The sequence below is a fragment of the Silurus aristotelis genome (genome assembly GCF_946808225.1).
Source record: "Silurus aristotelis genome assembly, chromosome: 7".
Classification (NCBI taxonomy): Eukaryota; Metazoa; Chordata; class Actinopteri; order Siluriformes; family Siluridae; genus Silurus; species Silurus aristotelis.
In genome coordinates, this window is record NC_139580.1 from 30,553,274 (window position 1) to 30,565,277 (window position 12,004).

General features: G+C 44.7%; 2 protein-coding genes across 6 annotated transcripts in view; one reads left to right on the forward strand and one right to left on the reverse strand.

Annotated features, from left to right (window-relative positions):
* The window catches only part of tubgcp6 (tubulin gamma complex component 6), a 31,421-nt gene extending 21,244 nt beyond the window's left edge, over positions 1-10,177 (forward strand). For 2 of the 5 annotated variants that reach the window (XM_083546083.1, XM_083546082.1), the window contains 12 exons: positions 745-828; positions 910-1,890; positions 2,053-2,445; positions 2,527-3,688; positions 4,720-4,878; positions 4,978-5,146; positions 5,953-6,094; positions 6,266-6,460; positions 6,907-7,039; positions 7,312-7,525; positions 9,403-9,596; positions 9,816-10,177. In XM_083546083.1, coding sequence (XP_083402209.1) covers positions 745-828; positions 910-1,890; positions 2,053-2,445; positions 2,527-3,688; positions 4,720-4,878; positions 4,978-5,146; positions 5,953-6,094; positions 6,266-6,460; positions 6,907-7,039; positions 7,312-7,525; positions 9,403-9,596; positions 9,816-9,907 — 3,918 coding nt within the window. In that variant the 3' untranslated portion in view covers positions 9,908-10,177. Of the gene's footprint in view, positions 1-744; positions 829-909; positions 3,689-4,719; positions 4,879-4,977; positions 5,147-5,952; positions 6,095-6,265; positions 6,461-6,906; positions 7,040-7,311; positions 7,526-9,402; positions 9,597-9,815 lie in introns of all 5 variants that reach the window. The other 3 variants (XM_083546080.1, XM_083546079.1, XM_083546081.1) reach the window with 2 other exon arrangements.
* A 177-nt stretch (positions 10,178-10,354) lies between these two features.
* Positions 10,355-12,004, reverse strand: part of appl2 (adaptor protein, phosphotyrosine interaction, PH domain and leucine zipper containing 2) — a 31,916-nt gene continuing 30,266 nt past the window's right edge. The window contains exon 21 of the mRNA XM_083546322.1: positions 10,355-11,964. Within this exon, the coding sequence (XP_083402448.1) occupies positions 11,833-11,964 (132 nt within the window). The 3' untranslated portion in view covers positions 10,355-11,832. The remainder of the gene's footprint in view (positions 11,965-12,004) is intronic.

Consider the following 12,004-nt stretch of genomic DNA (forward strand, 5'->3'; position numbering starts at 1 on the left):
TGAAGAACTTGTATAAGACCGAGAACTGGAGAGAAGTTGTGATCAGACTCCCTCATCCCCACTCTCACACATGGAGGTCGAAAAAGGGTTTGGGGTTGTTTTGGAGTAGGGATGTTTTTAGACTTATTCCAGAAAGTGAAAGGAATCCTGAAACAACACGGCTCCCATTCCATACAACACCATGCAGTTCCATCTGGACTCTTTGGAACCGACTTCACCGTACAACAAGACGATGAGACTGTAGGCGTTATTTAGAGAGCAGACAGTCGTCTGGAGTGATATACATGGAATGACCTGCCCACCTGAATCCTGCTGAACTGCTCTGGGATAAACTGGATCACAAGGTCTAGTGAAGAACATCTTTGGCAAATTTGGCAAAAAAAAAACAAAACCAAGAGGTACGGCAAAGTGTTTCAGCTGAATGTTTGAGAGAAACCAAGTGTCCGAAGGCTGAGAGTGTGGAAAGCTGTTCTCCATGCTAAGGGAGAATTCTTTTTCAAAGTCGATAGTTAGATACTGTTACATGACCGATTTTGTTTTTACAGGTAGCACTATGTTTAAAAAAAAAAGAAAACCTTCACAAACTCAACCAGGATTCGTAAATCCAGGCGTCTATTATCAGGCTGCACCTCACTTTACATTAGACGAGCACTTTATCCCAACTCAGCAGCTTCTCTTATGATTTTTGTCTTGTTTATTATAATATCTGAATATCATTTATTTGTGACTGTGGGTTTGTTGCAGGCTTTACTTGCGAAATATCCATTAGGACAGGAACGCCCCTGTCAGGATCCAGATGTTATTAAGAAACCACCTCAGGATCAGCAGGTATGTGTAGCCACATATGTTGATCAGTAGAATAGTGTGTGGGGGGGTCAACTTGTTAAAATAAACCCTCTCTCGTTGTAGGAATCCCATGCTCCTGAGATCCAAATGGAAAATCTAATAATAGATCAGGAACTTGGTGCTGCTTCTGATTCGATTCTGCCTCCTCCTTGCCCTCCTGCACTTCTCTCCCCCTCCACCAGGAAGGTTAATTCTCTGATCTCAGATCAGATTGATGTCACAGACTTCCTCCCGAAACCTCCACGTCCTGCGGACAGTACAGCAGTAACCCAGGCTCTACAGGATGTCGGCTGTGACCTCTCGGAATACTCCAGAAACACTGATTCCAACTATGACTTCTGCTCCCTCTATTGCCCTCTGGAATGCCTCAGGGGGCACTCGAGGTCTGCTCATCTATCCCTCCCCCACCAAGTTGCAGAGCCTGGGGCAAGTCCACATGGCCATCCTTCACAGAATTCACTTCTTCTGGAGGTTAGAACTGCCTTGGGGCATGTGCCGCACACTAGTCCAAGTGAATCCGGGCCAGCAGAAGAGACACAAAAGCAAACTCTGGCCCCAAATGTAAATCAGAAGTCAAATAAACCGTCGTTATATGGAGAGGAGAAGGAACTTCCGGCATGTGGTGTGGATTTGGAGCCAAAATCTTCAACTGATAACATAGCAGAGAAGGCCAAAGCTTTTAAGCAGCTTGTTCAGCCCCTTCAGACATCAGCTGAGCAAATTCCAATAGATCTGGCTCTGATCACTGGCAGTAGCAAAGACTCTAATGTCCAAAACAAATCCAAGAATACGATCTCAGGGGTATCTAGTGTTTCAACCTCCAATACTGCCCAGGCCCATTCCTTCGCTGCTGACATAAGGACTAGTGGGCTTTCTTCTGATGACACCATGGTTCTTCTCTCACCCAGTATCCATGGCCATGCCTCTGATGCTCATATTAAGATTGGAGACCATGTTTCTGAGGTAGCTGTAGCTGTTCCCTGCCAGAATATACATGGCCATGTTTCCGATGCTCACATTAAGGTTGGCGACCATGTTTCTGAGGTAACTGTAGCTGTTCCCTCCCAGAATATCCATGGCCATGCTTCTGATGCTCATATTAAAGTTGGAGATAATGTTTCTGAGCTTCCTGTGGCTGTCCCCTCACGAAATGTCCATGGCCATGCCTCTGATGCTCATATTAAGTTTGGAGACCATGTTTCTGAGGTAACTGTAGCTGTTCCCTCCCAGAATATCCATGGCCATGCTTCTGATGCTCATATTAAAGTTGGAGATAATGTTTCTGAGGTTACTGTGGCTGTCCCCTCACGAAATGTCCATGGCCATGCTTCTGATGCTCATATTAAGTTTGGAGATAATGTTTCTGAGGTAACTGTAGCTGTTCCCTCCCAGAATATCCATGGCCATGCTTCTGATGCTCATATTAAAGTTGGAGATAATGTTTCTGAGGTTACTGTGGCTGTCCCCTCACGAAATGTCCATGGCCATGCTTCTGATGCTCATATTAAGTTTGGAGATAATGTTTCTGCGGTAACTGTAGCTGTTCCCTTCCAGAATATCTATGGCCATGTTTCCGATGCTCATATGAATGTTTCTGAGGTAACTGTAGCTGTTCCCTCCCAGAATATCCATGGCCATGCTTCTGATGCTCATATTAAAGTTGGAGATAATGTTTCTGAGGTTACTGTGGCTGTCCCCTCACGAAATATCCATGGCCATGCTTTCGATGCTCATATTAAGTTTGGAGACCATGTTTCTGAGGTAGCTGTAGCTGTTCCCTCCCAGAATATCCATGGTCATGTTTCTGATGCTCACATTAAGGTTGGCTACCATGTTTCTGGGGTTACCATGGCTGTTCCAACCCCAAATATACATGGCCACGCTTCTGATGCTCATATTATGATTGGGAAGATGGTTTCTGAGGTTCCTGTGGCTGTCACCTCACGAAATGTCCATGGCCATGCTTCTGATGCTCATATTAAGTTTGGAGACCATGTTTCTGAGGTACCTGTAGCTGTTCCCTCCCAGAATATCCATGGCCATGCTTCTGATGCTCATATCAAAGTTGGAGATAATGTTTCTGAGGTTTCTGTGGCTGTCCCCTCACGAAATGTCCACGGCCATGCTTCCGATGCTCATATTGAAGTTGGAGACTACGTTTCTGAGGTGGCTACACCTATTGCCTCTCGCAATGTCCATGGCCATGTCTCTGATGACCACATTAAAATAGGAGAACTGGTTTCCGAGGTTCTTTCTCCTTTCCCTTCGCAAAATATCTACGGCCATGCCTCTGACGCTCATATAAAGATTGGGGAGCTAGTTTCTGAGGTACCTACTTCAACCCCTTTGCCTAATATCCACGGTCATGCCTCTGACGCTAACATAAAGGTGGGCGAGTTCGTCTCAGACGTCGCACCATCTCGCCCTCGTTGGAGCAAACATGGCCACTCTTCAGACAGCACTCTTAAAGTAGGCTGTCTGATCCCAGAAGCTAAACCAGCACATTCACCATTCCTAGTAAGTGCTTATGGTCATTCCTCAGACTCCACACTGAAGGGTGGGTGTGTCGTTTCTGGTACAGACACGTTGCCTTCGCTGCTGCCTGGCAGTGCTTACGGGCACTCCTCAGACTCGACACTAGGGGTGGGGTGTATGGTGATGGGGGAACAGGTACCTAACTGGCCCCCTCTCCTGGGTAGTGCCTATGGACATTCCTCTGATGCCAGCCTGGGCATAGGCTGTGTGGTGCAGGGGATCAGACCTGGAAGCTCTTACAGTGAAGCCCCTAGTGATGGATCCAAACTGCCTACAGACGTCATTCAAGATGGCCAAGAAGCCCATGGTACATTTTTACAACAAGATAATTGTCTAACTGTCTATTATACGTATACATATTAATATATATGATACATATGAAGCAGCTACCGATGCGATACGATTCACCCAATTACGATGCAGTGGAAAAAAAACGTGATGCTTCGGTTCAGACAGGAACCGTTAGATAGTTGCTTAAGTGCCTTCTGACGCATGGCCCCTTTCATATACACGCCTTTGTAGTGCAAAAAAAACAAAAAACTAGCGTCTGCAGAAAGTTACAGCTCTACCTCTGCCATGTTAATCTGTATTCTATGTGACTCTCAGGACACGCCTCTGTCTCCGTAGTGTGCTACGTCATGTTCACGTAGCAGCAGAGAAACGGTTTAGCGACGAGAAATTGATCTACATATCAAATATTGCTCACTTTCTAACGCAAATACGTTAAAAATTATGCCTCGCGATACGAACGCCAACTTGCATCCGAACACTTTTTTTTTTTTTTTTTTTTTTTTTTTTTTAACCTTTATGCCGACGCAAATCCCAGCGCCCCCGCTGCGTACACGTGCAGCCGCCTCCTAATGCGAACAAAATCGTATCGGTATTTCAAGAGTTTGTGAACGCAGTATATTATTCCAGGTTTTATGATATAATGACTCGAATATATTGGGACGCCTGAAGACAGTTTCACAATGTACAGTATCACAATATTTACATTCGCTACCAGAGTTTCAGAAAAAACACAATGATTTTACAAGCTCCAGGAAAATGAACTTAAACTACAAAAATTGATTTGTGGTGTTAGTCAGATCGTGTAGCGCAGTATTGATATAACATTATATTACCCATTCCAAGCTGTATAACAGTAATCGTCTATCAGCATGTGCAGAGGAAGACAGTTGCTAAGCATAAACGTATCCCTTTATTAAAATGTCGTATCTATGCTTTACATCCACTCTGACTTCACTCAAATTCCTCATTTAAATATGTTAAACGGTGCGGATCCCATTTCAGCATGTGTCTGAGCTGTTTATTTTTTTCGTGCAACCGCTGCCACAGCTGCTTCTCATAATCATCTGCTCACTCTGAGTGAGGGCCTTAGTGCCTGGGCCCAGGGGCTGGGACTGTCCCCGTCTGAGAGACCAGAGGACGACTACCTCCTCAAGCTGGCCTCGCAGTACCACGCTGAGCAGTACGAGGATTCCTACAGGCAAATGAGTGAGTGTCCTTCAACCTCAATACGCCTTTTTGAGTTGTTAGATCACCTCGATTTAACCCCACACTTACTGACTGCATGTGTGTGTGTGTGTCGGTCAGTGTCGGCCCCGGAGGCACAGCTCCTGCAGCAGGTGACCCGTGGGCCGAACAGTCTCCCAGCGGACTCGGCTCTGAACTGCGCCACGGACTCCACCGCGGTGCAGCTCAGCGAGATGATGCCCCTCCCGGTGCTCATGAAACACTCGGTCACGACTCCACTCGTCACACAGTGAGTGCATTAGAGGTGTTGTTTAAATGCTAATTACTTTTTTTCTTCTTTTTTTTTCCGCCCTGTAAGTAGGTTTAGAGGTTGCGTTGTTCCATTATCATTTCAGTTCTAGTCAGTGACTTTGACGCATTTAGATGACGCTAGCACTTTCGAGACTTAAATACAAACTCTCCGAGTAGTTTCCCCCAAAAGCCACATGCACATACATCTAAATTCTACTGCAGGAGGAAATTTATTCGTTCACTCACACCTACAGACACAGATGCAGGTTTTCCAGGTTGATTTATTTATTAAGACAGTTTGAATGTGTATGTCTGGGCTAAAGTTGAAACAGGGTTTCCATGGAGTCTTAAAAAAATAAATAAATAAATAAAAACCTTAAAAGTCTTGATCTGATGCTCATCCAAAAGCTCCCGCAGCACTTTTGTTTGTGTTTGCAAGTTTTCGCGGTTATTTCTTTTGCTAATCCGAATATAAAGCCCCGTATCACGACTGCAAAATAAGACCAACCTGCAACAGCCAGTCAGCTTTCTGTTATTGGTATGAAACTCTCGGGTTGTACCACAGACGTAAAACGGATTTTATTATTCCGCGCTGGCATTTTAGTGATAAAACCCCAAAAAAACAAAAAAAAGAATGTAGGTTAAGGCCGGTTGCTAACAATGTGTTTGTGTTTTTGATTTTGGTCTTTAAAAGGTCTTGTCCATGTTAAAATGTCTAGTCCATGTTAAATGACTCGGGGCAGGTCTAGACAAAATCATAATGAACTCTCTCTCTCTCTCTCTCTCTCTACCCCCCCCCCTCAGTTTGTCGCTGGTGAACAAGGCGGTGGTGGATTATTTCTTTGTGGAACTGAGAGTGGAGAAGCATTTTGAAGCTCTGAGACACTTCTTACTGATGGAAGATGGAGAATTTGCGCTGTCGCTTACCGACCGGCTCTTTGAGAAGGTGAGAGCAGAACATCAATTGGCCGGCAGTCTGAAAAAGATCTTGAGAGGGAAACAGTTTCCTGTTAAAGTGGCTTCTATTCGTTCAAAGAGACCGATTGCTTGTGATAAACACCATAACATAATCTGTTCATTAAAGTGTGTGTGTGTGTGTGTGTGTGTGTGTGTGTAGTTGGGCAGTGGACAAACCCCAGGTGAGCTCCTGACACCCCTGGTGCTGAACTCGATCCTGAACAAGGCTCTGCAGTACAGCGTGCACGGTGACAGCCAGCTGGCCACTAACTTCACGTTTGCGCTGCGCTACCTGCCCGAGGTGTTCCATCCCCACGCTCCCGACTCGCTCAACTGCCTCGAGCTGCGCTACAAGGTCATTATCATCTTCATCATCACTATCTCCACACTTCTGTCTACTTTCTTCATCCCATCCACTGTACACCCCAGGGTTCTCATGCTCTTTTTTTTTTTTTCTTTCGAAAACACAGAGCAAAAGTGGCTCATGATGATACCAGGGGTGGGCAAGACATTTTATTAGGAAGCCCATCAGCCAAATCATTCAATTAACGTTCGTTTCATTTATTTAAATACGAGCTCCAGTGGGATGCCCAGTCCAATATATTCAAAATATTCAATTTCATTTCTTTATTTATAGAGCGCTTTTAACATTGGCCATTGTCTCAAAGCAGCTTTACACAGATAAAGAGGTTCTAAAAGTTTGTTTCTTCTAATTGTACGTTTTTCCCTAATGAGAGAACCAGTGGGAACTGTGGTAAAGGAAAAACTCTAATGTCTGTCTGTCTGTCTGTCCTCTCCCAGGTGGACTGGCCTCTGAACATCATCATAACAGACAGTTGTATGAATAAGTACAACCGGCTCTTCTCCTTCCTGCTGCAGCTCAAACACATGGTGTGGTCTCTCAGTGACGTGTGGTTTCATCTCAAACGCACAGGTGCGCTGATCCTCTTACAGGGCAACCTGTAAAACCACGTCTCATCACAGCCATGTTTCATGCAGCGTATGTGTGACTTTATGCAGCACTTGTACTGAGGGGACCAGGTTGCCTGTTCAGCCGTAATGAACTGTCGATTAGCATGTGCTTTATGTATAAAAATACGTGTGTGTGTGTGTGTGTGTGTGTGTGTATATTTTCTTTCTCTCTCTCTCTCTCTCTCTCTCTCTCTCTCTCTCTCTCTCTCTCTCTCTCTCTCTCTCTCTCTATAGCTGTGGTAAAGGGAGCAGGACACTCAGTACAGTTCCGTCAGCTGCAGCTGTACAGACATGAGATGCAGCACTTTGTGAAGGTGATCCAGGGCTATATCGCTAATCAGATCCTGCAGGTCTCCTGGAGCGAGTTCACACAAAAACTTAGAAGCACCAACGACCTGGATGCCATCCACCACATGCACGCAGAGTACCTCAACAGAGCCATCTTCAGGTTAGAGCACTGTACTGCACTGTGACACACACACACACACACACACACACACACACTCTTCTTTATATATATTTGTGTGTATGTATACACATATTTACATACCGTATCTCACACAAGTAAGTGCACCCCTCACATTTCATCACTTTAGTCTTTTCAATGGACAATACAACAGAATAGAAACTTATAACTCAACATACAGCTATAATTGTCTAAATAACCAACTAAAGTGAGTACACCCTCAGTGAACAGGTCAAAAAACTGTGTCCAAAGTGTGAATATTGTGTGTGAGCACAATATTGGGTACGGAATTCACCACAGCTGCGCAGGTTGTTGCTGGGATCCTCTTCCACTCCTCCATCATGACATCACGGAGCTGCTGGACGTCAGACGCATGGCGCTTCTCCACCTTCCACTTCAGGATCCTCATAGCTGATCAATAGGGTTCAGGTCCAGAGATATACTTGGCCACTTTATCACTTTCACCTTCAGCTCCCTCAGCAAGGGAGGTTTCATCTTGGTGGTGTGTTTGGGGTCTTTATTATGTTGGAAAACTGCTGTTCGGACCGGTTTCTGAAGGAACCCATCATGTTCTGCTTCAGAATGTAGTACATGTTGGAATCCATGTTTATCCTCAGGATTGGAATCCTCAATGATCAGCAGCTCCCCTGTACCAGCAGCACTCATGCAGCCCCAGACCATGATGCTACCACCACCATGCTTAACTGTAGGCAAGACACAATTTGACAACATCTGAGCCAAACAAGTTTTATCTTGGTCTCATCAGACCACAGGAAGTGGTTTCGGTAATTCACATGTCTGTTTTTTAAGCAGTTTCTGCACCTGACATGAGAACTCAACTACTTTGATGGACCCTTGCGAGGTCTGAACCTGTCTTGGAGAACCTCCGTATGACCCTGAACACTGTACTGTAACTCAGTTTCAGGGTGATGCTGATCTTCTTACAGCCTCAGCATCTTTGTGGAGAGAAACAATTTTTTTACCATGAGGTCCATGTTGATCAGTATGAGAGATCCAGTGATCAGTATGAGAGAATTGAACTCAAAGCACCACATTTTAACTGCTCAAATAAAAGATACTCAAATGTTTATGATTCTGTCAAGCAGACAAAAACATGAACATGATGAAGAGGACGTGTAGTTACTTTGCATAGTTACACTACGTACAGCTGTGAGCACTGAGGGTGTTTCTCGGATGTTTTTAACATATTTGCAAAAAATTATTTATTTCTATATAATTATTAGTAAATGCGATGTACTTTTATTATTTAGAAAGTGAGCAATAATTTGTATTTGATATGTAGTTCGATTTCTCGCTGCTAAAACGTTTCTCGAGCGCGTTCTCTCAGCACCGCCGCTGCTACGTGAACATCACGCATCACAACGCAATGGAGGCCGAGACGTGTCCTGAGAGTCACATAGAATACAGATTAACATGGCAGAGGTAGAGCTGTAACTTCCTGCACACACACAATAGGAAAAGAACGTCGGAGTTAATTTCATTTTTTTTCTTGCACTACAAAGGCGTGTTTAGGAAATGCGTTAAAAGTCAGTAGGCAGTTAAGTAAATTGATGATTCGCTGTCAAAGAAATGAAAGTGAACTGTGCCTTATTGAATGGAAATCGGATCCCACCGCATCGCAATGGGGGGAATCGCATCGGTAGCTGCTTCATGTGTACCTTTATTGTATCTTACCATCGGTTATGCATCGAGATGTAAATCATATCAGCCTCAGTTATGGAGCTGCACATCTCTAATACACACACACACACACACACACACACACACACACACTTTCTTCTGTTTGGATTATCACAGCACATTTAAAACCCAAATTGATTGGGGGCTTTACCATGCAGGGCTCTGCTGACCGAGAAAGCTGCTCCTGTGATGAACATCATTCATAGCATCTTCAGTCTGATCCTAAAGTTTCGCGGCCAGCTGGTCGCTCAGGCCTGGCAGAGTCAGCAGGGTGAGACGGTGCACCCGAGCTTCATCGCCATGCAGCAGTCTTATAACACCTTTAAATACTACTCACGCTTCCTCTTTAAAGGTGAGCGCGCGCGCACACAGCAAAAATGTACCTGTTCCATCTTCCTCATGATAAACAGTGAGGTGAAAAGTGAGGGTTCTATTGTGTGCAACACGGAACAAACCATTCACTCACTCCGTACTACTGATCCACAAGTGATCGGATCAGACGAGTGAATCCAGGTTGTGTTTATCTCTGAAAAGCAGCATGAAGTAAACCATGCCGTGTTTGTGTCTGCAGTGGTTTCCAAGCTGGTCGATAAAGGCTACCAGCCTCATCTAGAAGACTTCCTGCTGCGCCTCAACTTCAACAACTACTACAAGGACTCGTGACGTGTTTTCTGCCCCTCGGCGAGAAACGATCCTGAAACAGGGTTTTCCTGTAGCTCCTTCACCCTCAGACTGGCTTTCTGTATGCAAATGACCCGCTTCTAGCCCCTGTAGCTGCGCGCAAGAAAAGTGATCAGCGTTTCACTTTTACACTCACCTGGGATTCTGGAGGTGAGCAGGCGGATTGAAACGTGTGGACGTCGAGCTCGTTTCCGCTCCCACCCGCGTTTGCACGTTTTCTTTTCAACTTAAATAAATCAGCAAGCGAATCGATTTTTTTTTCGTATGTTTTTTTAAATGTAGGTGTCTGAAGATATTTGGTTATTGAATTGTACATTGAGTCGGATTGAGTTTCGTTGTTTAGACTCGTGTTAAACAGAAGGAATGAACAGGGATCTATTCATGTAACTCATCCATGCAGTGGAACAAAGACTCGTCTGGGCTCTTGGAAACGCTCGTCAAGCTTTATTAAAGTTTTTTATTACATTTTGTTTGAGAAAAGCCATGTGCAAAGCCTTCTAGCCAGTGGCTCGATCGCTAACACAAGTTATTATAAGGAGCAGTCTGCTACTACACGCTTTTTTTTTTGTGTTAAACTCTCGCAGCTTGCGGCAACGAGACAGACGTGAGTCGTTAAGAGACCTTTTATGTGCACTTGGTATTGTTACAGTCTCATATTCACACTGATAAACAACCCGAGCTCAAACCCTGACCTCCGGCTGCTCCTACACTTAACAGCTATCCCTAGGAAGTATAGATGCACCAGCATTCATATACCAATTACTGTGTGGGGGAGAGGGGGGGGGGGGGATTTTACATGCGTATTTTTTTAATATACAATACCGAAGTGAAGTGAAGCCGTGATTCAGATCACAGCAGATGGTTTAAAAGTATCCCCTGTACAAACACACACACATTTCAGTAGCGCTGAGCAAGCAGACGAATGTGCAGAAAAAAAAGAAAAAAAAGCCCTTTCTTAGGAAAATGTCACCCGACAGCGAAATAACCTCCGGGGGTTTGCAATAAAGTCTCGTCACGACTTTATCTGCTCGTCCCATCGCCAACGGACGATTCCACATGAGAAAAATGCTTAAATTGACCGAGAAGAAGAATAAAAAGTCGGGTATATTTTACTAAAGATCTAATCAACAATGAATTCTTTAAGTGTCGACTTGTTTGTGTAAACTGTAGTTTTAAACGCCAGGGTTGTTCTTTGTAAACACAGCACCAGACCGTCCGATTGAAATAAGATGTTTAGTCGAAAAAAAAAAAAACGACCTGAGGAAAAGATCCGAGTGAAGTTTGTCGGAGCTTCACGCTTCTGACGCGGCGGGGAAAAGGGGCTCCTGCGCGGATTACAGTACTGTTGAAAATGCAGAGGGGTTAAGTGCAATCGATTAAAACCCGACATGCAGCACGGGAAGCTTCTAATCCCTAATACATTGTAATACAAAGCTACAAAACTCAAATCGGACCAAATCTGGTCACAGAGCGACCGGTTTCAGAGGAATCCTGCGTGTACGCTGTGAGAAAACGAGATATTAAACTTAATAGCCACAAAGTGCAAGTGTGAGCGTGTCAAATAGCAATATAAGTACCTTTCTAAATAGCGTTTCTGGTTTTTTCTTCTTCACGCTCCCTCAATGTGCAGAAGAGCAGCAGGAGTCCATTCATAAAATTAACGCTGGATGCGGGAGAAAAAAGACTATTGTGATTTCCTCAGCAGCTTCTCATTAGCCCTGTTAGTGAGTTATTCGTATAAAGAGCAAACTTTAGCGTCAGAGCCGAAACGTAGCGTTACCCGAAAGCCGGTTTGTAGGTAAAAAGTGTGTATCTACGATCAGCTCCCTATATCTTCATCAGGGTCACAACAAAAAAAACAAACACAAAACACTGGATCAGCGCAGATCTTAGTAAGAGACCAAACATCAGGCTTCAGACTCCAGATCGTCTCCTCCTCCTCCATTCGCAGCTTCTCCGCTCTCGCTCTCCAGCAGCAGGAACTTCCCATCACTGGTCAGTGGCACAGACTTCATCAGCTCGGCCAGAGCTTCCGGGTCCTAACACACACACACACACACACACACACACACACACACT